At 51.4% G+C, this 27,029-nt stretch overlaps 1 protein-coding gene and 2 long non-coding RNA genes across 4 annotated transcripts in view; 2 read left to right on the forward strand and 1 right to left on the reverse strand.

The window, feature by feature from the left end:
- Positions 1–1,717: 1,717 nt before the first annotated feature.
- Positions 1,718–13,151, reverse strand: LOC142361158 (uncharacterized). Its single transcript, XR_012763727.1, has 4 exons — positions 12,814–13,151; positions 6,925–7,080; positions 2,174–2,308; positions 1,718–1,795 (listed from the first exon to the last, which is right to left on the reverse strand). It is a non-coding gene; the product is annotated as an uncharacterized LOC142361158 (long non-coding RNA).
- LOC142361159 (uncharacterized) lies at positions 2,285–11,094 on the forward strand. The gene is made up of 3 exons (XR_012763728.1): positions 2,285–4,625; positions 5,659–5,795; positions 10,716–11,094. It is a non-coding gene; the product is annotated as an uncharacterized LOC142361159 (long non-coding RNA).
- A 92-nt stretch (positions 13,152–13,243) lies between the features above and the next one.
- Positions 13,244–27,029, forward strand: part of LIMD1 (LIM domain containing 1) — a 36,313-nt gene continuing 22,527 nt past the window's right edge. For both annotated transcript variants that reach the window (XR_012763729.1, XM_075418847.1), the window contains exons 1-2: positions 13,244–14,498; positions 24,795–24,896. Coding sequence is in view for 1 of the 2 variants with exons in the window: in XM_075418847.1 (XP_075274962.1) it covers positions 13,370–14,498; positions 24,795–24,896 (1,231 nt within the window). In the remaining variant the exon portion in view is untranslated. The remainder of the gene's footprint in view (positions 14,499–24,794; positions 24,897–27,029) is intronic.

The raw sequence follows: 27,029 nt of genomic DNA on the forward strand, positions 1-27,029 counted from the left end.
GGTGGACCTGCTGGAGAGCAGCTCTGTGGAGAGGGACCTGGGTGTCCTGGTGGACGACAGGTTAACCATGAGCCAGCAGTGTGCCCTGGCTGTCAAGAAGGCCAATGGGATCCTGGGGTGCATTAGGAGGAGTGTGGCCAACAGGTCGAGGGAGGTTCTCCTTCCCCTCTACACTGCCCTGGTGAGGCCTCATCTGGAGTACTGTGTCCAGTTCTGGGCTCCCCAGTTCAAGAAAGATGAAGAGCTACTGGAGAGAGTCCAGCGGAGGGCTACAAGGATGGTGAGGGGACTGGAACATCTCTGCTACGAGGAGAGGCTGAGGGAGCTGGGCTTGTTCAGCCTGAAGAAGAGAAGGCTGCGAGGGGACCTAATAAATGCTTATAAATATCTCGAGGGTGGGTGTCAGGAGGATGGGGCCAAGCTCTTTTCAGTGGTGCCCAGTGACAGGACAAGGGGCAATGGGCACAAACTGAAGCACAGGAAGTTCCGTCTGAACATGAGGAAGAACTTCTTCCCTCTGAGGGTGACACAGCACTGGAACAGGCTGCCCAGGGAGGTTGTGGAGTCTCCTTCTCTGGAGATATTCAAGACCCGCCTGGACAAGGTCCTGTGCAGCCTGCTGTAGGTGACCCTGCTTCAGCAGGGGGGTTGGACTAGATGACCCACAGAGGTCCCTTCCAACCCCTACCATTCTGTGATTCTGTGAAAGGCTCGAGGGTCAAGATAAGGACAGGGGGAGATCACTCACCAATTACCGTCATGGATGAAACATGCTGAACTTGGGGAGATAAAGGGAGTTTAATTCATCACAAATCAGAGTAGGATAGTGAGAAAGAAAGCCAGATCTTAACACACCTTCCCATGACCTCTCCCTTCTTCTGGGCTCACCTTCACTCCCATTTCTCTCTCTCCTCCCCCCGGGCAGCACAGGGGGACGGGGAATGAGGGTTACAGTCAGTTCATCACACACTGTCTCTGCTGCTCCTTCCTCCTTGGGGGAGAAGTCCTCACACTCTTCCCCTGCTCCAGTGTGAGGTCCCTCCCACGGCAGACAGTTCTCCACAAACTTGTCCAGCATGAGGCCCTTCCCAGGGGCTGCAGCTCTTCACAAGCTGCCCCAGTATGGGTCCTTCCCGTGGGGTGCAGTCCTTCAGGAACAGGCTGCTCCAGCGTGGGTCCCCCATGCAGGGTCGCAAGCCCTGCCAGCAAACCTGCTCCAGCATGGGCTCCTCTCTCCACAGGTCCTAGCAGGAGCTTGCTCCAGCATGGGCTCCCCACAGGGTCACAGCCTCCTTCGGGCATCCACCTGCTCCGGTGTGAGGTCTCTTCCATGGGCTACAGGTGGAGATCTGCTCCACTGTGGACCTCCATGGACTGCAGGGGCACGACCTGCCTCACCATGGTCTTTATCACGAGCTGTAAGGGAAGACTCTCTGCTCCGGTGTCTGGAGCACCTCCTTCCCCCCTCCTTCTTCACTGACCTTGGTGTCTGCAGAGTTGTTTCTCTCACGTAGTCTCGCTCCTCTCTCCTCACTGCCATTTCACTGCAGGTTTTTTTTCTTCCCCAGCTTTAATATGTTATCACAGAGGCGCTACCACCGTCGCCGATTGGCTTGGCCTTGTCCAGTGGTGGGTCCATCTTAGAGCTGGCTGGCACTGGCTTTATCAGACATGGGGGAAGCTTCTCGCAGCTTCTCACAGAAGCCACCCCTATAGCCCCCCGGCTACCAAAACCTTGCCATGAAAACCCGTAACACTTATTGAATCACGGTAAGGTGCTATTTGTCCGTATTCTCTGCAAGAATGAGAAGAAAGTGCAGAAGAACTAAATGACTGTAACAGAACATAAATGATATAAAGCACATGGGTTTTGGTGTCAACCTGAGGAGTATATCCTACTGCAAAGTTGGCTTGGCTAAATGCAGAGGCATAAATATAATTCCAGGAGTAAACAACTGCCCTGCATATCTGCTACACCAAATGTTAGGTGTGCTACAGTCACTCCTTGCTGCCTGTATCTCATGTTTGCGTACCCTACTGTTGACTAGCATTTTAAGTTGTAAGAAAATGTTACTACAGAGTGTTAATTTACAAAAGGATTTCTTTAGCACTGGCCAATGGCCTTGGGCACAGCAGGTAGCCAGAATGGGGTAGTTTGATACATTTCACATACCTTTCAGAGCCAAGCCAAGGAGAAGGTCACATTATTGAGCCAAGTCCTGACTTAGCCGGGATCTTCCTTCCTCACTGGCATATTTCTGTTGGCTTATACATGAGAGGTTCCACTTCGGCGAAGTGCTGGCAGTTTCTGCACAGAACAGAATGGAAGCTACTTCCTACGCATGAGCTGTCTCAGAGACTTTGGGGGGATTCAAGAAAGGGGTGAGTCTGCTGCTGGAGATGGAGCAGTGGGGAAGGCAAAAAAAAAAAGCGTGCTTTTTGCCTCTACTCCTAGTTCTTGTAGTGCCTAGGTTGTAAAACTTGAATCTAAATTCTTTCTTTTATTTCTGAGGAGCTGATTAAGTGGAAATAGCCATAGTGTTTCTAAAAATGAATCAGACTTTCATAAAACGCAAAGCCATTCTCATGCCTCATTTCAACTATTTTATTTGTACACTGTATTGCTGTTATATCCACATGGAAATGTTTATTGTATTTAGCAAATGCTTGAAAAAGTATTTCCAAAGAGACAGTTACAGGGTTCATTGTGTAAGAATGTCTTTTCTTTAACAGCCATTACACTAAGTAGTCCAATAAGCCAGCCATTTATAAGCCATTATGACAGTTAAGAAGTCGGCAATAACAACCAGCTAGGCAAATAGTGAGGTCTGCATTAACCCTCCAGCCCAGCAGTCACCCAGAATCTGTTTTAGATCAAAAGGAAACCAACAAAAATCTTCCACGTAACAGTAAATAAGTCCAGCAGATCCTAAGCAACTAGGATCAAGACAGATCACACTGCAGCGTGAGCACTAGCTGAGCAATAGCGACATTCATTTTGGTTTCATGCACTTTTTGTACCAAAGATCTAGCTACATAGCAGAGATGCCAGGCTCAGCGAGCAGATTTGGCTCTACGCATCCCTACTTCTGCAACAAAACTCATCTGATTTCTACTTCCTCCTGGACCACACTCGTGCAGATTTTCTCTCCAGCAGTCCTTTGACACAAGAAATGGAATATTTATAATGAAGATACGGTCTTTGCAGTTTTAAGACTCCAAAAATCTCAGCCACAAAGGAATGCATTCAGACATTCAAACATAGGCCTTTAGTTGGAGTTAAAATAATTTGAATTCCAGTGTCTGCCTGACATATATGTTGTTCTAAATTCATAAAACTCCTGTTCAGAAGCCCCTAAAAGGACTGTGAAAGAGATCCTTTAAAATAAAATCTGTAGCACAGCACAGTGCTGCTTTTTCTTTTTTTTTTTCCCTGTATAAAAGTTAAACACACCCTGTGGAACCATTTTAACAGAGTTTTTCTTTGGGGGAAAGGTGACATGTTTAGTGTAAATAAAGACTTTTTCAAACTTAGAAGGATGAAGAAAGATGTTGTGAGCCCAGCAGCCCCACGGTGCCTTTAGACAAACACTGCAGTCACTCCAGGGCTGAGCAGCAGCCCACAGTGTTTATTGCTGTTAGCCTGGCTGTGGGTATTTGCTCTTGCCGGAGGAAGTGAATGGTTGATGTCACTTGATGATTGAGGCAAAAGTCAAAATAAGGAATGGACCTCTACAGGCTAAAAAAGGAAAGGCAGTGAACAGCAGTTGCACAAAAAGCATGGAGTCAGAAGTCACGCTGGCGTGTTTGCAGTAAGCTGAAATTCAGTGTGGTCTAGAGAATACAAAAAAGGTGGTAAAAAAGTGAGAGAGATGATGCAAGAAGATTGACAGAGCCTAATAGTAGAATTATAGAATGCTTTGGGTTGGAAGGGACCTTTAGAGGTCATCTAGCCCAACCCCCCTGCAGTGAGCAGGGACATCTTCAACCAGACCAGGTTGCTCAGAGCCCCGTCCAGCCTGGCCTGGAATGTTTCCAGGGATGGGGCCTCCACTGCCTCTCTGAACATTTGAAAGATGGCAGAGGTGCCAGCTGTGGAGTTGTGCAGTTGTCCTGCTGACATTGCTTCTAAGGTTGACCTGCTCTGAAGCACGATTGCCACTTGTCTTAGATAATTGTGACTCACAGGTTTGGTCTGTGCCTAGATGGGACCGACAGTGTAGCCTGTTACCAAGCTTTTTTAAAATAACTTATCATAGATGCCGCTCATTTATTTAACAGTTGTTACTTGTGTCACGGTACAGATGTATCTTTATGCTGAAGGTGATATGAAGCGTTACCACAGATTGTGTGATGGTGTGGCTGAATAGTCCGGGCGTTTTAAATCTGGGAGGGAATGCTTGAGAAGTGAGAAGGAAGGGTGCTGATGGGCGATCAATCGAATTGCATTGCATTTGTTACACACATTAAAATGGATATGGTGCCAGTGCCCTTATTCCATGAAGTGATGAGCCGAAGAAGATGTGGGAGATTTGCTAAACCTAGTGGGATAGACCCAGGACAAACTACTCCAAGAAACGGATCCACGACATGGAAGGGGCATTTTCTGCATCCTGTCACTCAAGGTGAGAGAAAACTGGTCATGGCACTGATCCAGTCTGTATAAAATTTCTGTTTTCAGTAACATAAAATCTATAAAAGCATTACCGGCACACTTTTGACCTCAAAATCATTCATGCAACTGAATTTCCAAAAAGTCCAGCCTTCAAACATTGATTCTGGAAAAATAAAAATTGGCAAAGTCCTGAAAGGTCACTAAGTACTTTTCCAATGCCATTGATTTCATGAGAAAGGATCTCAGACGCTAGGGTGATGGGGGCACTAAAATGTGTTGGAAGACACCACCGTGTAGAAAAATGTGTTACTGGGCGTGGGTGTTTCATAGTTATCTCCAGTGACCGAGATGACGTGGACAGGCCAATGCTGCTTTGCAGCAAGGCAGTAGGGCTCTTTACATCCCATTAAGGAACAATGCTACAGCTTAGGTCACTAAGGCAGGTCTCTAGCCGGGTTGTCCCACCTAGGCTTTGGAAAAAAAACCTATATGAGAGCATTGCTGAACAAGCCTGTATTTGTCCATGCCCTTCACCAGCATCCAAACATGGAGATTTGGTGCAAAATAAAATCTGTGCACTGTCTCGGTGACTTCCCGGATTAAAGCAATGCCTCAGAACTGACATCTGGTTAAGGACAGCTTTTTCTGATCTGGCTTTGTAAAAGCCTGCTTGTTTCTTCTGAAGGGAGAAATTCCAGAGATAATGCAGGTCATGTAGTCTCTCTTCTTTGTCTCTCCTTGGTCAGCGTAAAGCCGCACAGAAAGCTATGCCTTTTCTCTAAACTTTTTACAATCAACACGAACTAGAAAGAATGTTAATTAGCACTTTGCTGGTTGCTCCCTCCTAGAGAGGTTTGCAGTATATAAGATTTTCTAAAAGCTTGGCTGTAAATAAGGACGGGGAGAAATAACTGGGGTTTTTTCTAGTTTTGCAATACTTGTTTACAGAAAGAGGATTTGCTTTATTTATGTATATTTACCAACTTGAAAGAGTACCTATACTGGTTTTGCTGGATGCTTTTTCTGCTTCTTTATTTCTTCAGTCCCCTCCTATTATGATCTGAGCTGATTTTGCATCTAAAGGACCATGCTGTAAGAGAAGAGTTGAATGTGAAGCCAGGTCTACCATCAGAACCCGACTGGTGAATACTTATTAGCCCACTGATTTCTATCAGTCCAGGTAAGGTCTGATTTTGACTTTAAAAAAATGTTGCTGGAACTAGAGCCATGTTATATGTTTCTTTATGGAAATGGGTTTTATGTCTCAGAGAAGAAGCAAGAAGCTGATCGCAGTAGATCACAGGCAGGTTTTAGCATGTCCCAGCTGTAGCAGGGGACAGGATCAGAGCTCTCATCTGCAGCCCAGATGGTAAAAGAGATCTTGCCCAACATGCGGAGGAAAGGTGGGATTTTTTTTGCTCTTTCCTGAATAAAGTGACTTTCCAGAACCACAAAGTATTCTGCAACTCACTCACCTCATCTGTCCCAGGAGGCCCCGAGTCCCACACAGCCTTTACATCTCATGGACCTTCTCTTGCTCAAGTGAGCCTTGGGGTGGATGAGTTCGGGTGTGCTTTTAGCCCTGGAGAGCTGCAAACCAACACCATCTTCCATCCAAAGTTAGTTCTAGTTTTATGTGTAGTCAGTGAGTTTGAACAGGTGTTCCTGGGTTGTTAGTGTCTGAATGGGAGCATTTTTGCCTGAACGTTGCAGAGAGGTCTTGATGGCTTTAGTTCTCTCTGCCAGCCTTTACGTTGGCCATGAGTGACTGGAAACCCAGCCAAGGTCAAGCAGATCCTTCTATTTGTTGTCAGGTGAACATGGCCCAAAACCTGTGAGAGATTTTAATCGCAGGAATCTCATCAAAATACCCCCCAATACTGAACACCCAGGACATTTCCTTGCGTGCTCATCTGCCTGCGCCACACCAGTTGGCTCTCCATTTTAGGCTGCTGAATTACTCAGCGGACGAACATGTAAATGGGAAAAGCTAAGTCTAATGAGTTGAATATTAATATTTTTTCTGCTTGCTCTTGCAACACTCAGCCTGGGACATTTGGGGCATATGAAGTTCTTTCATTTGAAGAGCCTGGTCTTCAATACAACTCTAAGCATACGTATACGTTTACGTGAGCAGAAATGTGTGCCTTTGTGCTTGCTCTCTTAGATACAAGCACGCTCTCTGGGCTGGCTGCAAGGGGAGGGCCCACAGTCACATCCAAGGCTGTGAACTTCCTTATCTACCAGTAGTTTTTTCACATGTGCCAAAATGGAGCGTACAAGGCCCAAGGTTCTCCCAGTACACCCACCTCGCGCTGCCAGAAGAGACGCACAAGCTGCCAAGCAAGGGGAGTTGCTCTCCGCTAACTGTGCTTAGTGCCAACAGTAGGTGAGATGAAATACATCTAGTCGTAACAGCTGTAGATGATCCAACACACCGATCAGGACGAATAAACACAGGACACCTAGACGGGGCAGAAAAGAGAGCGATTTAATAAAGGAGCGTGACACATTACTGGCAATGGCAGCCTGGGTTTGTTTCTGATGAAGATCAAGAGAATTGACAGAACACGAGATTGTTTTCTGCTACAAAGGCAAATCAATTGTCTTTAAATACACAGCCGTGTAATTAGCACATCTTACTAATTGCTGCAAAACAGAAATAGAAGTGTGCGTTGCCGGGCTGGCTAAGCCAAGAAAGTATTGTGAAAAAAACAGTAGAAGCTTTTAGAAAGGAATATTTTTCTGAAGTACGTCTCCATCCCCGGAGATCCACGTGGCTGGAGGAAATAGCAAGGGTGCAATAAAACTATATGCTTCCTAATTTTCCCATGTGAAAGAGGATTTAAAAACATCTGTTAGTCAGAGAGCTTCTCCTAGGACACGCACAGAAGAACGGGGTGGATGCAATGACTGCATCTGGCAAGTCCACTCGAAGTTCACCGAGCCACGTGAGGCCAATGATTGATGGCAGGATGTCGTCTGACCTGCGGAGTGCTTCCAGCCCGGCGTTGCTAAAGGCCACGTATGTTGGTTAAATAGGTCACGGTGCCGTTTGTGTTAATGCGCTGATAAAGAGGCAGGGAAATGGAGCTGGAGCTGGAAAATCCTCCAGGCAAGCTCTTGTCCTGATAAAAGGCTCTTTTTAGTAGGAAATGGAGAATACAAACTATTCCATATTATTTTGAGCAGCAGTAGGAAAACCACCAAAGCCACGTGCGTTAATTTTGGTGCAACTCTGCAGCCACTGAAAGCAAGTGTTTGGCCCCGAGGAATGATGGCGAAGAGAGGCCAGGGTCTCCATCACCGCTGATGGCACCTGGAGAAACTGAAGAGAGGAGGGTGAAGGGTGTTCTCTGCCCCGGAGCAGCAGCTTAGCACTTGGCACCCAGCTCTGGCCTTCCTCGGGGAGACCGAACCGCTGCAGCTTTGGGGATTCTCAGCCTTTTCTCTCTCTGCTGCTGCCCGGGCTCCTGCTTGGGATCTCGGTGATTCTCTATGGCTTCTCTCACCTCCCCAAGGTGTGCCCTGCCAGGTAACCCTTCCCTGCCTCAGTTTACCCACCTGTGAGCGGGGCCCACAGCATCCCCGCTAAAAGGATGCTGCAGGCTGCAGTCATTTAAGGAAGATGACCCTGGACGCTTTTTCTCTGAGGCATCCGTACCACTCCTGAATGACGGCTGGGAAAGCTGTCCCAGTGCTGCCCTCACCCTTCTGTGTCACTAGTGTTAATTAAATGACTTTTAGTGTAATTCTCTGCAGAGGCCGTGCCCCGTAGCAGGCAGCCATTCTGCAACAGAAGCAAAACATCCAAGTGGGGACCCACTTCTGCCTGGAGCCCGGGGGCAGGGGATGCACCGTGGGCAGCCCCCAGCCTGCCCCTGGGGTAGCTTGGGGGTTAAATGCACAGGCAGGGCGGGCAGCAGGCAGGGCGGGCAGCAGGCAGGGCAGGCCTCCCGGAGGAATGAGGAATGCAGGGGCCCCTGGGGCAGCGGTGGGGAGGAACAACATCTCCCAACCCTGCCCTGGCTGCCTGCCTGCAAACTGTTGGGAAGGCAGAGGCTGAGGTTTGGCCTCCGCACCCCGCAGGGTCCCCTTCAGCAGCCTGGCCCCCAGCTTGAGTCCAGCTTTCCCGCCCGTGCTCGCTCCATCCCTCCCTCTGCCACCCTCTGAATTATCCTAGAGACCTGTGCCTCATCCTCTTGGTGTGAAGCACCCGGCTGGTGCAGATAAATGGCACGTTTGCTGAAAACCTCGGTTAGAAAGCCAGAAGGAGCATTCATCGCTTCCCCATGCGATTCACAGTGGAGAGTTCGGGGATGCTGCAGCACTACCTTGCGAGAGCCAAGAGATGCATTTGCTCCTGCAAGAACCAAGCCAGGCTCCATCCTGGAAACAGTTCTGCCTTATAAATTGTTCGCTCTGTTTATATTCTAGCACTGAAGCCTTTATTGCTTTCGTGCTAGTACACACCAGAGCACGTATCTCAGGCACGGCAGCGGCGTGCGTAGTCCAGGCTCCTGCGGGAAATGACCTCCCTGTGACAGCCGCAGCCCCGGGGAGGCACAGGCACCAGCGATGAGACCTGGAAAAGTCCGCCAAGAAACTGGTGTGCTGCCAGCCACTGGTTCCTCATGCTAGTTTGGTTGCAAATAGGTAGCGTGAGTACCCAACAGTCACTTTTGGAGAGAGATCTAGCTATAAATTTTCACCCAGACACCTCCTAATCATCTTTTTCCATAAACTGTACAGCCCCGCGCTGTTGTAGTGCTTCAAAATCTCAGGGCATTTTCTCCCAGACAGAAAAATGATTGGGGGGGGGGAGGGTGCATGTGGGTTCCTCTGCATTTTCTCCGTCTCTCTGCAACATGAGCCCAGAGCCAAGTGCAGCAGCAAGAATAAAGACAGATGATCCCCTCCCTGCTCTCCTTGGCGACGTCCCTGTTTCCCCGGGCAGGCAGGGCTTTGCCCCAGCTCGCCGGCGGCCATGGCACCTTGCCGGCCCCGGAGGGCTGTGCGGCCCTGGCACAAGGCTGTGGCGATGTGCCCGGCGCTCTCATCAAGACGGGGCCGAAATCGGGGAACACCACTCGGGGCTGCTTCTCCCGATATTGCTGCCGCCCTCCGCCCCACGGGCTGCTGCGATTGCCACGTGGAGCGGGGCTGGGTTACAAGCCGTCAGCGTGATTTTGCATGACTAAATGCGGCGTGTAAACCGTGCCCACAGGAACAAAAACAGATTAAATGAGCAATGTTTTTTTTCTTCAAGGGGTAGGGTTTAGAATAAGTGAATTCCAACTGGCACGTAGATTTTGGTCCTGTGCTGTGATAGCAAATGTGGACCCCTTAATTTCTTAACAGGCATGGGCTGTAAAACTCACAGGAACTATAAAAATGTGGGACCATATCTAATCGCAGCAGAAGGGTCGGCAAATCAGTGTAGAATTACATCTCCAGTCTAGCAGAAAGTTCAAGTTAATCATCTGCTCGCTTGGGAATACCCCTAGCCCAAGTCTCACAGAAAGAACAAATCCGAGCACCAGACTTCAAAGGTATTGTGCTGCCTAACGTTCACTGAAAGCGTTGCGAATCAGCGCCGAAATGCCTTTGAATCGCTTGGCTGCGATCCCCCTTCGAAGGCGCTTGCCATCAAAGTGTCTGCTCATGCGTGCGGAGCCTGGAAGGAGGCCAAGCCCAGCGCGACGGTTCCCCATCCGACGGGCTTCGGCAGCCTTTTCCATGTCGTCCTCGCGAGCATTGTTCTGCAGACAGCTGATTTGATCCGGTGGCATAGGAAGGAAATGTACTTTACATAGCTGGTGAAGGTCAGCAGCATCCAGAGCGGCCATTTGGCAAGAAGGCTGCTTCCCCCCCTCACAAGGTGGTGAGCTCCTGTGGGTCCGGCTGTAAAATGACTTACAGATGTTAGGTAAAAAGTAATGGCAGAAAATGCATGCGTGACCGTTAAAGAAGAAAGTCAGAAAGAAAGCATGGTCTGAGGGAAGTTACGGATTCTTCCTTGGTTTGTTTGTTGAAAGCTGAAAATAGAGACGTCTATTCCCAAATACTTCTGTTCCGCCAAAGGGTTTGTTTCCTGCAGGTCTGAAGAGCCTCATCTCAGCGTGTCTGAAGAAAAAAAACCCCAGCAGACACCAGCTGAGTCTCTGATATGCTGCAGAGGAGCGTGCCTTCCCTTGATTAACTTTACGTCCTTTGGCGAGGAGGAGGGAAGAAGGTGCGAGAGCGTTGTGTAATTTCCTTTTCCATTGCTCTTTGTCCACTAATGTCGCAGATTCCTCCCATGAGTAGAGCAGTGGTGGGGCTCACGTTCCCGTCTGTATCTACCCGCAAGCTCTGTTTCCTTTCCGTCCTTCTCTCGGGCCGTACGAATATGGACTCAGGCAATCCGTTGTTCAGTACCAACGTCATTGCCTATCGTTTCAACGTTGGACTCTCCCCATTTTAAATAAAAGTGGTCAAACCGAAAACGTAGCGTCTCAGCTAACCTGGTCCCCAAAAGCACCCTGAAGCCAGCGGGGGGGAGGAGGCATCCCACACTTCAGCCACTTGCTGTGGCTTCTCCTCATCGGCCCAGAACATTGCCAAAACCAGCCTCGCACTAGCCCTTTCCAAGGATGCTCTTCAGACATCAAAACTCAGTTTTGGCTTTCGCTGCCCCAGCAGAGCTTAACCTTGGACTCAACAGTTTCAGTCAAGTCTCTCAAAAAGAGGTAGTCATTCTCGATAGCTGGTGGCCTGAGCCTACGCCTGCCGGGCACCAAGCAGCTGCTGGGGGCCACTGCGGCCTCCCCCAGCCACAAAATGGGAGGCAAGCCGTCTCCACTCCCGCCAAAAGGGCGCTGGCACCGGCAGGGGCTTGCCGTGCTTTGCATGACGGACGTCCAGGTGCAAGCTACAGGGCTTGTGGGGCTCAGCCTGAGGGAGCTGTGACTGCCCTCCTTCCCTCTCCCCCGTGGCGGAGGAAGGCTTGCAAAGGTTTGATAGGTGGGATTGCTTCATAGATGGGACGTTTTCCTGACAGTGTGTGAAAGCACTATCAATCCGTTAAAAGCTCGTCAGGCCGTGGTTAGTGGCTGCAGGTGCCGGGGTCCCCCTTCCCCGGCTCCCAGGGACTGGGGAAGCTCTGCTGCTGCGCTGCGCCCTGTGCTGGGATTCCCACCCGCCTGCCTTCCCTAGAAACCATAAAACCCCTTATCAAACCCTGTGCTACGGCTGGGCAAACATTTGCAAGTCCAAAGCTTATCAGCTTATCAGCTCAGGCTTGAGCCTAAGGCTGTCGCTGCAGGGACCAGCCTCTCGGTCCTTCTCAGGCGCTCTGAACCGACTTGGAGGTTGCTTTGAGAGAAGACGGGCACCTTTTCCAGGAGCTCACGGTGCCACGATTTTCAAGCGCGTTGGGCCAAAGCTCGCTGGGGGAGCCAGGCTGCCTCAGACCTGGCCTCAGTTGCTCAGCAGTGCTTTTGTAAGGGAACTGGTCAAAAAGAGGAGGGGATTTTTCTTGGTTTCTGATGTGTTTTGGTTACAGCCCAATTTGCGATTATTAAAGGCACTGAATTTCCACATTCCTTAACATCTGGCCCCGTCTCCGGGAGCCTGGGGGAGAATTAAAACGATGAGTCCTGGGAACGCAGGACACGTGCCTGTGCCCGTAGGATCAACTGCACCAGTTGATTTACTTGGAGGTGCCATGGCTCCCTACAGACCGGCCTCTCCCCGAGCCCGCCAAACATCCCGTCGCAGCCCCCCCACCTCCGGGCACCCCCACCTGGGATTTGCCACAGAAATTTCTCAACCGCCCCATGCCAACGGAGCGGAGAGGATGGGACACAAGGCAGAGAGGCATGAGGGTAAGTCTTATCCCTGCGCATGAGGCGTCCCGTTCGCATCGGGGTACTCCGAGTGTGGTCTTATACCTGGTTCTTAGACCTGTCAAGCGTTCAGGCACAACACGATTTGATCAGTCGCTGCATAACACACAGACAGGCGCCACTCTTTTCCAAAGCAATTGTAATTATATGGTGCCATTGTAGAATGGTTTGGGTTGGAAGGGACATTTAAAGGTCATCTAGTCCAACCCCCTTGCAACGAGCAGGGACATCTACCGCTAGACCGGGTTGTTCAGACCCCCGTCCAGCCTGACCTCGAACGTTTCCAGGGATGAGGCATCCATCGCCCACCTGCTTCTTCCTTGATCTACGTGCCCCCAGAGCTGGCCTTGCTGCAGTTACTCGTCTATGACGCCGGACGACATGGGGCTTTCCCACGGGAGCTGGTGCCATCACGCTGCGTCCAGCGCTGTCCTTTATTCTTCAGGGCGGGCGCTGTCGCCCTGCTCGAAATGAGCTGGGCTCCTCCTTTCGCTACGCTCACTTCATGCGATGTAAAACATCTCCAGAAGGTTCGTCCAGCTTCCCATGACACAGACTAACTGGTACGAGAGTTAGGGAATGCCATCTTCGGAACACGGCTGTGGGCGCAACCGCCACCGACGCGTGAGGAGCGGCCGCTTGGCGCAGCGCGGGGGCGGTGGGCGGGGCCAGGAGGGGGGGCGGGGGCGTCAGCCCCCGCCCCCGCCTCCTGGCCCCGCCCACCGCCCCCGCCCCCGCCGGGGAGGGGCGCGGCGGGAGCGGGACGGCGCGGCGGGACGGAGCGGCCGGCAGTGCCGTGAGCCCGGCGGGAAGGAGGAGGAGGAGGAGGAAGAAGGCGGGGGTCAGCCCCGCCGAGCCGGGCGGGATGGATAAGTACGACGATCTGGGTCTGGAAGCCAGCAAGTTCATCGAAGACCTCAACATGTACGAGGCCTCCAAGGACGGTCTCTTTCGGGTGGACAAAGCCGCCGGCAACAACCCCGAGTTCGAGGAGACCAGGAGGGTCTTTGCCACCAAAATGGCCAAGATCCACCTCCAGCAGCAACAGCAGCAGCAGCAGCAGCAGCAGCAGGAGGACATGCTGATGGCCGCCCTGAATGGAGGGGCTGCCTTCAACGCCCCCCGGCCCAGCCCGCCGGCGGCACGGGGTGCCAAGCCGCCCCCGGCCTCCGCCGCCTCCACGACCGAGCCTTCGGGGAGCCAGGCCGGGCGCCGGAGCTGGGAAGCGGAGCCCGACAGGATCCCCAGAGCAGGGGGCTCACGGCCCGGCACGGGGCACGGGGAGCAGCGGGCCGGGAGCCCCGGTGACCCCCAGCCCTGCCGCGGCAGGCAGGAGAACGGCAGCCAGGGCAGGTGGGGCGGTGGGGGCCATGACCCGACCCTGGCCGGGCAGAGGTCCTCCTCCTTCTCTCACACCCGGACCCCACCGGCACCCTCGGCGGGGACGGAGGATGGAGCGCCAGGGGCCATGCTGCATCAGAGGTCCTCCTCCTTCTCGGCCCCCTCGGTGCAGCCCGCCCGGGGGTTTTCAGGCCCTGCTGAGCCCTGCGGTCCCAAGGCCGGAGGGGACGGCAACCAGCTGTGGTACCAGGGCGTCCCGCCGTCCTTCCCCCCAAGCTCCGCGCCCGCAGCCCCCAGCGTGGACTACCAGCACACTGCTGCCTACCCCAGCCCAGCCGGCCACTTCGTGGCCCACGGTCAAAACCACCGTCCCCATGGCGGCAGTGCGAGCCCCGAGGCGGGCTCCTCGCGCCTGGCTTCGCGCGGGCTGACGGCTCCGGATGCTCCGCAGCCGCCTTTCCTGGAGGGTGCGAGCGGCCTGCGGTCGGATGCTGGGCACCCGGAGGGCTCCGGCGCGGCGAAGGTGAAGCTGCCCTGCCAGACCCTCCATCCGCACCCGGAGCACGGGCCGTCGGCGGCTGAGCTGAAGCTGGAGGCCCTGACCCAGCGCCTGGAGCAGGAGATGGATGCTCGGCCAAAGGCGGATTACTTCGGTAAGGAGGCAGTCTGCCTGGCGTGAGGAGGGTTCCTGGCGAAGTGTCACTGCAGGGTAGCGTTTGCCCGTACCCTGCTTGGTTGTGCTGTGTCGGTTGCTCGGGGGTTTTTTTATTTTTTTAACTTTTGTTTATCACAGGGACTGGTGACTCTTCCTCCTGCAACACTTTTTATTCTTTAATCCTACCTCTTAAATTTTAAAGCAAAGGTAGTTTAGCAACTTCGGGGAGGACAGCGCTGAGAAGAAGCTGGAGCAGCATCCTCCGAAGCGGCCTTCGTTGCCCGCAGGAAGGCACTGAACTTTTTTTGATAGTACTCCGGGTTCTCTGTGTCTCGGAAGTACGCTGCCGGAGCACGTGTCGGGGGAAGGCGGCCATCCGGCCCGCGAAGGAGTCGTGCCTGCCTACGCTGCGGGCACGGAGGAGGGCTCAGAGCTCAGGGGAGGCTTGGTGGTACACCCCATGGAGGTGGCCACGGCCGGGTGTGCTCGTGGGATCTCTTGGGGAGGAGTTGCTTGGGGATGGGAAGGGCGGTGGTTTCCCAGACTTCCCAGAATTTCCCCCTGCCCCCAGGTGCTGGTCCCCATCAGCTGTGAAAGGACTGGTGCATCTTCAGGATGTACCACTTTGCAATTTAGTTGCAGATGAGATAGGTAGCTCAGCTTTGGGGAGAAGGAAACCCAAAGCTGCTGGAAAGGCTGAGAACTCCGTGATTAATTTGACGGATGATGGGAGCTGCTCTAGCGCGTGGATTTTCCTGACGATTTTAGACCCACGGTCGCAGAAGTAGAAGCAAGGAGAACCTAAACCCCTCAGCCTGGTGCCAAGGAAAGGTTTGCACCTTGGGCTGCACAGGTGCCGTTGCGCGGGGTCCCATCCGGTGGGGTCGGTGGGCGGCCCGGCGGTGGTCTGCAGACACAGGGGCAGCTGCGGGCTTCACGCCAAGCTGCAGGGACCTGGCTGGAGGGAACACCGAGTGCTCGGTTGCAAATCGCGTAACGCAATGTGTTTCTTGGCATCGGGCGGTGGCACTTGCCCGCAGATGGCTGTGCTGGGATTGTTGATCTCGGTATCCCAGGCTGGGTTCAGCCTTGCGGCACGGCAGGCGCGGTTTTCTTCTGTCGCAGGGAAGCGATGTGTCGAGTTGCCGTGCTCGGAGCGTTTTGGCCTGGAAGCGTTTTGGCGCTTTCCGTCCCGGGCAGGCAGCGCGCGGTTCGAATGAGCTCGGGGAGCCTCACCTCGGGGGGGCTGAGTGCCGTGACGAGGGGCTGGTGACGAAGATGGGGTTGGGGCAGCAGTCCGGTGGGAGGCGGTGCCCGAAAATGGGAATATTTTGCTGGAGGCGGCATTCAGCACTGCTGGAGAGGTGTCGGGCGTCCCTTAAACAGACTCTGCTGCGTGCGTGGTCTCCTCACGGTGCACATAAACCAGCTGGATCATGCCTCCTCCAAAAATGTGCATGGGGACGGGGTGAGAAAGCAGAAGGACCTCCTCAGTGGTTAGATTCTTTTTAGATTTTTTGTCACAAAATAGGGGGTAGTGCCAGCGGGAGGCTTTTGTCCTGCAGGGAGCTTTGTAGTGAAGCTGGAGTAATTCTGGCAGCATGGAGAGCCCGGCTGGTCAGGCAGCCGAGTCACTGGTGAGCCCCGGTGAGGGACGAGAGATGGAGGCTGCCTGATCCCCAGTGAGGTCTTCTGACATCCTCCTGGCAGGAGGTTTTACACCAGGGCGTAGCATCTCAGAAATGTGGGAAGGAGGGGAGGGAGAGGGAAAAACAAAGCGATGCGTTTGTGGCAGAGGAAGAAGTAAAGCTTTGTGGAGCCTCAGCTCTGTGGAAGAAGGCTCAGCAGATATGCCCTGTGGAGGACCAAGGAGCGGGAAGGAGCAAGTACCGAGGTGTTTGAGTTCTAGGCCTCCTCCCCCTTTCCTTCTCACTTTTATTTTCATTTTTTCGTAGTTACCTTACTTCCTTCGGAGGAGTTAAGGACCCAGCTGGTCTTCTGAAGCTATCTTTGCAATGCTCTAGCCTCAAGCTAGCAAACTTCAGGATGGAAAATAAATACTTTTATGCAATAGTAATAAAAAGGATTAACAGTTTGTTTTGTTGCAGACTTTCCCCCAGTGAAGGGAAGTCTAATGCAGCAGCTTTGCAGTACATGGGAGCCAGGAAATGAAGCCGGGACAGAAGTGCAAATGGCCAAAGTGTTTTATCTAAAATGCTTTCAGCTCTTCTAGTTTTGGGTGCTGCTTTCGTAACAAGGGGTTTTTTTTTTAAGATGGGTTTGTCTGTCTTGTTAACATACAGTCCTTCAGTCTGTCTTGGTCTGGACCTGATACTTATCATGAACAATTAATTCTGATCACAGTAAGGGAGCTGCTTTTTTCTTCACTGTGTGAAAATGAGCGTTTGTAAATGAAAGCCTGGGAAAGGAGAAGCTAGAGACTAGGCATAACATAGGTGGGTTGTTCTGCTGAGGAGTAGCAGACAGTCTGGTTATCTGTCAGCACCAGCTTGCTGTACAAAATACTTTTGTCTGCTCAGAGTATGTATAAGAAGTGAAAGGAAAGAAGCAAACAAAGCCAAGAATTTTCTTTTTTTTTTTTTTTTTTCCAGTAGTGGCCTATATGTAAGCAGCATGGGCTGCACATGTCTCTGGAGGAATTTGGGTTCTCCAAGAGTGCTTTTGAAGTGCTGACTTGATTTATGTGGGCTTTTGAGGAGGGTGTAGGGAGTCTCAGGTATCACCCAGGTCTTAAGCTTGGGGAGTGAAATCCTGAAATTGCTCCCTGGAGAGTCTGGTTCCTGTGCAGCAGAGAAGGGGCCCCATGCCCCTGGGAGGTGACGCTGGAAGCCAGCTTACGTTGCATTCAGGTTTTTGGTGTACCATTTCCAGGGAACACCCAGGAGTGAGGTGGCTGAACCCCACTGATTTTCCGTGGTGTTCCTTTGGCTGCATCAGCCTTCATCTCCACTTGGCTAACGGGAAGATTAATTAAATAGGAGCAAATGGGGGAGCTGCAGCTCCACTGCTAGCAGCACCCAGTGCAATGCTGATGTTTCGGGTTAGGTGAGGCGGCAACATCCCGAGGACTGGTGCCGGATGAGTTTTCATGTGAGATCTGGGCGGATGCACAACCAAACCAAGCGTCTGCCTGCCCTGCCTGGAAGTGAGGCCTGGCTGAGGGGTGGCGGGGTCTGCGAGGAGGTTTTACCATGCGGTTTAGCAGAACCTGTGGTACCACGCAGTTCCTTGGTCTGCAGGCACAGGTGGATGCTTTTAGAGGTGTAACAGAGGTGTAGCATCATGTTTTACCAGTGCTTATTTCATATAGCTAGATGGAAATCTCCATCTGATGAAGAGTACCTACACCCTTACCAAGAGCTTTTTTAAAAAAAATTTTTATAATTATTTCTATTGTTATAAATGTTTGTTAGGTGTTGAGTTCTGGCTTCCTTATTTAGGGCTAAGCTGATAAGCTGCAGGTATTTTAGGAGGGCCCAGGCGTCTGGTTTTGCAGCAAAATATGGGGTGCTTCCCAGCAGTCGGGCAGAGAAGATCTCGTAGCAAAGTTTGCAGATTTCCTTTCCCCTTGGCAGAAGCAGGGCAGTGGCCGAATCGCTGAACCCTGTGGAGACCTGGAACCCCAGCACCTGTGAACGGGTGTGCTCGAAGACCAGCAGTGCTCTTTCCTTGTGTGTAGTGAAGTTAGTGTTTTGCCGCTGCCAGAACAAAAGTTCGTTTAACTTTAAGGCTGTAGACACCTTCAGATTTCACCGAATCCTGCTGCTGGTGGTGCACCAGGATGCTTCGGTGGCAACAAAGGTAATTTCAGGGCTGCCGAGTGGCGAATTTCTGGTTAAAATTACAGTTCTCCTCCAATCTGTTTTGTATGTGAGTGATGATAATGGCGTTGTTTCCACTGGGAATGAGCGGAGGCATCCCTTGCTGCCCGCTCCATGGCTGGAAGGAGATGCCTGCCTGCAGCAGAGGGGAGGTGGAGGCTGGACGAGGCGGGTCCTGGTGGAACAAGGAAAGCTGGAAGGATCACGGCATGGGGACTAGTGGGTGTGTGCAGATTGTAAAGCTTATCTCACTGCAAGGAACCGAGCAAAGCAGTATTTGCCTGGGATATGGCTCCTCAAGATCACAGCAGTATGTGCTTCTCCTCCCTTCCTCTTGGGAGCACAGCTGGGTTTGCAAGCTAAGGAAAAATCTACCAAAAGGAAAGAAAAAGGAAGGAGCTGAGGCAGAGGAGCCGTAAGTCGTTCAGCCAGGGTACTGTGGCAGTGGGGATTGAAAGGAGTGAGGAGCCTCATTCCTGTGGCACTGGAGTTAATGTGATCTCTGACATCGCTATAAGGTACTTGAAATGTCACTGACGTGAGTTTGATGGCATTTTTGTACTTCGCTGGCAGTGTGTACACGACTGTCTACAGCACAGCCGGGGGTCAAGAACCTGGCATGCAAAAGCAGTACAGAAAATTGTGTTTACCAACTCCGTGGTTCTTTGGGCAGGGAGTACCTGTACATCTTTGCTACCACAGAGTGACAACCCAGTCACCCAGTGGTGAGTGGGACCAAACTGCCAGGTTTTCTAGGCACTCGATCTCACACAGGCCTCCAGATCTCCTTGAAGTAAGCCCTCCAGCAAGAGCGATTGCACAGTAGTGGACAACAGCATAGCAAAGCACGCAATGTGTCTCATTTAGAGTTTGATGTAGAAATGACTTGGGTAAGGGCAGCCATGGGAAGATGGCATCAGGTTCTGGAGAAGGTCTGAAGTAAAACCCAAAGAACTGAGCATCACATTGGGTATGATAGGGTGAAGTCTTTTCTCAGCAGATGATCTTTGAAAAAATGTGTGTGCAAGTGGAGGGCTTGGTTCTCCTGGAATAAATAGGTGGGTTGGAAACGCAGAAGCGTACTCCAGCTTTCCTCTTACCTTGTTCCGCTTTCCTGCTCTGATGGGGAGGACCTCGTGAAGGTAGAACTTCTGCCAAGAGGCATCAGGGTCTACTTCTGGATTAGCCACGTGCATGTCTGGGCAGATGGGAAAGATGATATCAGATGTATTTACATGCAAAGGCTCTGGGGGTTTCTTCCAAGTGCGACTGGGGGTTCTTCAGCATAAATCCAGCCTCCTGTAAGAAGGGGGCAAGAAACAGTTACATGTGATGGAGAAGAGTCAAGCTGAGTGTGGAAATGTGGCTTGCATGGAGTAGGTGGAAGGGGTAGGACAGACTTACGCTTCCAAATGCGGTGTCTGGATTAGCTATGTATGCAGACCCACACCACTAGAATCATCCTGCCGCTGCATTCCTCTTATCTGGGACTGGATTGACATGGCACGGAAATCTCACCACTGGAGCTGCACACTGTCACATTTGGCCCTCCAAAATTAAGCGATAGCTTTAGCAAAGCCAGCCAGGAGCACGTGTAGGAAAGGTTGGATGTCCTGGATAATGCTGAGAAGGGGGATGCTGCTGAAAAGAAGGGGGATGCTGCTGGAAAAGCCCACTACTGTGTTTTTGATTGGTAGATAGATGATGTCTGGCATGTGGAAAGAAGTCAAACCGACCAGTTCCAGAAAATGCTGCTGTTCAGTATGGTTTACGTTGAGGTTTTAGCGAGTGGAACATAGTAAGGAACTGAGCTCGTTCTGATGAAATAGCAACACTTAGAGGAAATAATGTCTCTAAAGGCTTTTGAGTCTAGTGGTGAATGGAAACACACTTGTTGAACTTTGAGGGTGGGACTGACATTTCAGACTGAGCACCGGGTTCGTTTTCGTTTCTGACAGCCCTTGAGGTCTGCATCGGACCTGTTTGATCTTGTGAGCCGAGGCTGTTCCCGGTGGCAGCCCTCCTTCTGGCTTGCAGTGCCGAGATGGAGTACGGCAAGCGCTGGGAAGTGGCTCACAGGGCATGTTTTTGGTCCCAGCTCTGCCCCAAATGTCCCTTTGTTCAGGCGCTCAGCTGCGGCGCGGGCGGTTGCTTGCCACATGATGCAAAAGGGAACAGAGATTTCTTTGTTGTCCGGGGCCCAGCTGCGCTGCCGGCAGAAATTGAGCCAAAGTCAGCAGTTTCCATCCCTTTCCCTTTCCAAATCTGGCTACCGTTCTGCTGGTGCGCTCAAGCGTGAATTTACCGGTGCTGCGCGTGTACGGTGCTTTGGACTTGTCATCCTGGCAAAAGAGAAACCTTTCATTCCTGCCTAATAACGCTTTAATAACATCGCCTGAGGTTAAAAACCGTAATTTCGAAGGGGATGTCTGCTCAGATCGGTGGTTGCTTAAGCGCTCATTACATGCAGCAAAGTAACCGAGTGCAGGAATCGGGGATGTTGCCGAGCCATGGCTGCTCGGGATCCCTCTGCTTCGAGCTGAGGGCAGAAGTTTTTGCTAAAAGCAGCTCTATGCCAAGAAAATCACCCAGAGCTGCTGACTAGTGTCAGCAGCATGCGGGGCTGGGCTGATGCTGCTGACATTTTAACCCTGCGCCCCAGCTAGCAGAAAGCACGCTCAGCACTGTTTAGGGAAATACTCGTCGGAGCTGGCGTGGAGCAGGGCGCAGAGCCCGGTCTGCGGCGGGATGGGGTTGGATGTGGCCTGCGCTGCGCTGCCTTCCGCCGGGCTGGCTTCGCACACGCGCTGCCGAGCTCAGCTCGGTTGCTGGCCACCGTCAGCAACAGGCACCGCTTCTTCCTCGCGTAGCCTAAGCAAAAGTACAGGATCGTTGTAGCAGGAGGGAGTGAATGGCAAAAAAAAAAGAAGTGGAAAGGAAAAATCAATAAAAATCACCTTTTCTTCCCCTTTCAGACCAGGTGTGCTGAGAGTCAGAGGTAAAGGCTCACGTATTGCTTGAAATACCTCAGAATATTTTATTTAGAAGCAAAGACTCATTTCTAGAATAATTCCAGTTGCTACTGAGTTTTAGTTGGCTTTCAAGTAAGATTTAGCAGATACAAGTAAAAACATAAACTATACACAGATTTGCCATAATCCCATTTCTCAGTTGTCAGCCTTGCCACGGGACATCTAGAAGTATTTATAGCACGGCTAGATATTACGTAGTTGGGTAATTTAGCACATTATATTTTTTACAGAAAACATTGTCAATTTATTTTAAAAGCCCTTTCATTCTGTGACTATGTTTTGAATGTTTTAAGGGCCTAAATATTTAAAGAAGTGGATAAAAGGGTTAAGCAGGGGGTGGAATGGAGCACGTACTGAAAGCAGGGAGGGGGGATGGTGGGGGTGGTCGGGGGGCATGAGGTGGAGGAAGGTTTGGGTACCGATGCAGGAGCCCGGGCAGCTCGTGCAGGATCTGGCCAGTCTATCATCTGTCCCGTTGGGAAAACCACATGGGCAGCGCCCACGCTCTGAAGCTGAAATGGGATGGATGGGAGACAGCAGAGGCAATATTTCTGCCTTCCGTGGGGTTTGCGTTAGGGCGTTTGGTAGAGGCTTGCGATGTCTGCCAGCGTCTGTACCGTGCGCTGTGCCTGCGCTCAGCTGCTATGCCTTCTGCCTCCTGCTTCTCCTTGCTGCTCACCCATGTTCAGTGTCACCCGGCTGCTTTCTGGAAAGGAGGAAATCGGAGCACGCTGGTGGTTTTTTCTGGAGCAGCCGCTCATTGGCACAGGGAAGGGAAAAATGCAGCACTTGCAGTGCAATAAATACATCGGTTCTGTGGAGAGCCTGGTGAATGTCATGGAAAGAAAGCTTTGGGCAGCAAAATCAGCAGGTTTTCTGCTCTCAAAACTTTCCACTCGGCATTGCTGTAGTCGAGAGGGAATTTTGCGAGGTAGCTATTAGCTTTTGTGTCTGACGACTGCACAGCATCTCGGGCTGCTGCCGAATCCATGTTCCTGGGAGAACACATCCGTTTGAAAAGCCAAATTTTCTTATTTTTTTCTTGCCTTTTCTTTTTTTTCCTTCTTTATTTTGTAATGCCTGCATGATTTATCTTTTGCTTTCTTAAAATGTTTTTTTCAATAAATAACTGAGATAAATCTGCTTGGTTTGAAAAGAATGATCAAGTTTTGCTAACTTGGTGCCAGTCTGCATGCTGGGGTGGGCCTGCAGCCAAGCTAGCATTTCAATTTAGGTCAGATTCGGACAAAACAGAGTAACTCATTATTCTCTGCAGCCTTCTCTCCAGGTTTGTGTCAGTTTGGACTCTGGCTTAGAGCGCAGTGGGGCTTGGAGCAGCGCTAGGACGGCTTTCAGCGTGCTGGCTGAACGTGCACCGGCAGCTACAGCACAGAGAGCCAGGTCTGCTCTGGGAAGATGAGGTGTCTGCTTTTCAGCAGCCGTGTGTGCGCTGCTGCAAAGGGCTCCTGAGCGTTTTTATCCCAGCAGTGTGAAAACTGATGGCCGCAGCTATGGGCTGTGGGAAGAAATTGTGAACCACCCTGGGAGTGCCAGCGTGGTGCTGCTGTAGTTGGGAGTTGCTTTCCAGCGCTGTCGTAAGTATGCAGGGTTTCTTTCTAACTTTCTCCAGACCTTTCCAATTACTCTGGAGCTTGCCGTGCCCCGGAAGAAGTGAACTTTAGTTAACCACGGAATGACTAAGGATCTTCAGCAAGATGATGCTGTCCCTCTTCTTGGGCCGGTAGGAGCGAGACGTAACTGACAGTCCCTGCCCGAGGGAGTTGAAGAGCCGGGCTGAATGGGACTGAGCAGCGGTGGAAGGAGAGACCTAGGGGTGAAGTCACATCTGCAGGGTTGTCACAGACCAGAGACATAAGCACATTTTGTGTTTGTCCTTCACACTGCTCTTTTTGGGTAGATCCGTGTGTGTTTCCTTAAACACAGATTAAAGTTGCTCATTTAGAGGTAGTTAAAGGGTGACGCTGTTTTAAAACCAGTCTGTCGCAATCACAAGGTAATGCCTGAAGTAAGTAAATTGGCTTGATGTGTCATTTTCTTTGGACAAGGACTTTCTCTCCCTGGCCACTAAGAAGTGATTTTTGGTGGCCTTGCTGCATTTCCCCCTGCAAGGTGGAGGGGGCAGGTCCTGCTAGTGGATGCTGTCCATGGTGTGAAACTCAGCTGTCATTTCTTACTCCATTATTATAATAGTTTTACGTGGAAATGCGGTGAGATTTGAGAGGCTCTAGGTGAACACACAACATGCTTTGCGAATCGGCAGCGCTGAAGTCCTCTCCGTGCGGTCCTCCACCACCACCACTACTGTGCATCTGCCCCGTTGCCACTGTTCCCAGCCCCTGTCAGTCAGGTCTGTGCCTGGAGGGTGCCAGCAGCTTCCCTGTGAGGTGGACGTCCTCACCCTACGCTCTCTGCCTGGCTTGAGTCTCGGTTTGGAACCCCACACTGAGGCGGGTGTAGATGGAAATGTGCTTGGCTGTGCTGTCAAGAGACTGAGCTGAACAGCCAAGCACGGTTGTCTCCTTCCTCCTCTGGAGCTCCAGAGCTGACCCTGGTCTTTGGGCGATGGTGGTGGCAGGAAAGTCTGGGTGCGAGGAGCAGCTTGGACTTGCCACCTGGGACAGCTTATAGCCAGAAGGTGACCGTATGTGCTGGTCCTGGCTCTCCTTCACCCCACGGGCCACCTGAGAGTCAGCCCCCTCGGCTGGTGGTGCCACTGCCAGTGGTATCCTCTGCTTAGAGCTGACTTCTTTCTTGCCTTGTCATGCAAGAGACGAGAAGAACATCTGGGCAGGATACACGGTCTGTAGGTAGCTCCTGTGTTGGGTTTCTCTGTTCAGACATTGCTGACAGAGGGAAGAGAGGTAGATGTCAGGTAGTCAGTCCAGCTCTGTTTTAGTAGGAAATGGGGTCTGAAACTGATGAAGATTTAAAGGGGCTAAGTGAAGAGGTGTCTTTTCCTCACATCGGTTGCAACCAACAAGCTTATTTTATGCAACAAGTAGCAGAAACTATTGGTCTGTGAACAGCCCTAAGGACCACTTACTGTCACCCAGGCTTTTAGGCAGGTCATTAAGTGGTTTTAAATGTATATAAAGTTTGTGGGAATGAATAAGAGAAGGAGGGAGATATCACTGTAGACAAATAGGGCTGTTACTGTCCAGTTTACTTTTTTGCAAAAGGCTAACACCATGGAGGTTTGATGACCGTTGTGGCAACTGTTAACATCATCTCTCAGGGTGGGTGACGCCGATGTCACCTGCATCTTGTGGCTACGAGGAACCGCCTGGTCCTGAGCTGCCGAGCCACCAAGCCGAGTTACAGATGTGGTCACCCAGCCGGTGACCCCAGCCGCCCCACTGGGTCCCGCTTCTGACCTCTGTCTCCCTCTCTCTCTTCCAGGCACCTGCGTGAAGTGCAGCAAGGGGGTGTATGGAGCAAACCAGGCTTGCCAGGCCATGGGCAACCTCTACCACGACGGCTGCTTCACCTGCGGAGCCTGCAGTGAGTACCGTGTGCCCAGCCTGCTGCTGGAGCAGGGCCCCATGGCAAACTCTTCGGGCTTAACGTTTTTCCAGTGTAAAGGGGAAAAAAAAGGAGGTGGTTATTGAATTATCTGCCAGCTGGAGTCTGGTATGTCTTGGTGGTGGTGGCTGCCGTTTGTTTTTGAACGGGTTCTTGCAAGGCATGTAGAAGAGATGCTTTGGGTTGTGCTGGCCGACTGCTTTCTGCTGTGGGGGACGGTTGTTTTCATCCCTCTGTCTTTCCGTTACAGCAAAGTTTTCTTATTCGTAAGAGTATTTTTTCAGAGTGGCAGTGAATATGCCTTAGCTGGTGTGTAGAGGCTTCTTATTTGTCACATCAGACTTCACAGCCGTTCTGGCCTTTCAGTCTGCGGAGCCGAGGGAGAGCCGCCGGGTCGGCACGGTGCCAAGGGCACCGGCCGCGGGCTCCGCAAGCACCGGAGGCGTCTCTTCAGGTGAAGCTGCTGCACGGTCGGTCCGGTGACGGTGTTTTCGCTGCGTGCGTTACTTTACTCGCTAAAATCATTTTGCCCTTCTGAGAGAGCTCTGGTCACAACACCTAAGTGCGTGAATGACCCAGGTTACACATCTTGCTTGTTCTTTCCCCAGAGAAATGGAGCAGTGCCCCGAGACGAGGGGCATTTCTCTGCCGGCTTGCTTGCTGGGTATTGCAGGGAGGGAGCTGGTGGTTGTGCCAGAGGTGTCAGGCTGGGAGCAGCAATGGTGAGCCCTGTGAAATCTGCCCAAGAAGTTGGGAAATAGTTCATCTGGCCCTGCTGAGCTCCCTGCCGCTTGTCAGACCCACATCTGAACCTTGCTGGAGCATACAGCGTGCTGCTGTGTATGGATCGTCCTCTGCCTTTTCGAGGAGGTCCGTGATGGAGCTGGGGTGAGGAGGAGGTTGCTTGATTTCAAATCGTGGCTGTGTTTGTAAGGCAGTGTTTTTTCTGTTTTGTTATGTTTAACTCTAGGGCCAGTAGCCTATTTTTCGAAATGTGCCTGTGTATGTGGTAGAAAAAATAATAAGAATAATAATCCTTCTGGTGCTTTTGTATATATCGGTTTGGTTTTTCCAGGTGAGTCGTAACATTTTTCTCCTGCGTTGTAGTTAGAGTTGTGAACTCATCAGGACTGCATGTGTTTTATTTGGAGCTTTAAAGTGGGGATAAATATAGAAAGACGTGTGTGCTTTTTAATAATAGCTGTACCTTGAACTCTGCTCATTTCCCAGCTGTCCAACACCAGCTGCCTTGTCTCACCTATGTTTTCAGTAGAGCACCTCACCATCATCTGGCCAAAGACAGGAAAACTGAAAAGGAAAAGTGGTGTTTGCACGTGGTGGCTGTTTCCTAAAGGCACAAGTCAGCAGCTCACTCTCGTGTCCTCTCTTATAAATTAATTCCGAATCTTCTCCTGCAGAGAGGATTCCTGGCTGCAGCCAGGGACCTCTCGCCCTCTGTGGCCGGGCGGCCTCCGAACTGCCCTTGCACACAAAGCTCCTGTTAAAAATAATCCAGCAGCAGGTTTGAGCTGTCTTACATTTCTAAAATTACTACCGTGCAACTGATGCTTTAGAAAGAAACACTTTTGATCCTCTCTTTAGAACGGATTTTGCCCTCTTTGTTTGGAGACCAGTGCTAGAGAGGTACTTGCGGTTGCAGAGGTATCAGTGTTTACATCTGTTCATGTTTGTTTGTGTTTGGTTAAAAAGCAGCTTAATCCCATTTCTGATGAGTTGGGTTGGTGAGGGCTGACAGAATGGCTATTTGTTGCTTATTCTAAAAGGCAACCCTTTCCAAAGGTTTCCAATGCAGGACGAGTAAGTGTGGGTGTCAGGTGAGACTTAGAAAGATGGAAAGAAGCGAGGCTGAGCAAAGTGAAGCTCATTTTCTTTCTTACCCAGGCTGTAACTGAGAAATGTGCTGAGGAGATCTGCTGGGGCAAAAGGTTTCAAACTGAAAGTTAGAAAAAAAAAGGCTAGTGAACAGGATAGGGAGAAAAAAAAGGAAAGGGAGGGAGCAATAATATTTTTGTGAGTAGAAAATACTGTATTTCCATACGAGATGAAAAAGGGGAATGCAAGTGTAAGCGAGAGCCTAATTCAGCTTGTTCC

Source organism: Opisthocomus hoazin, chromosome 4 (genome assembly GCF_030867145.1).
Source record: "Opisthocomus hoazin isolate bOpiHoa1 chromosome 4, bOpiHoa1.hap1, whole genome shotgun sequence".
NCBI classification, from domain to species: domain Eukaryota; kingdom Metazoa; phylum Chordata; class Aves; order Opisthocomiformes; family Opisthocomidae; genus Opisthocomus; species Opisthocomus hoazin.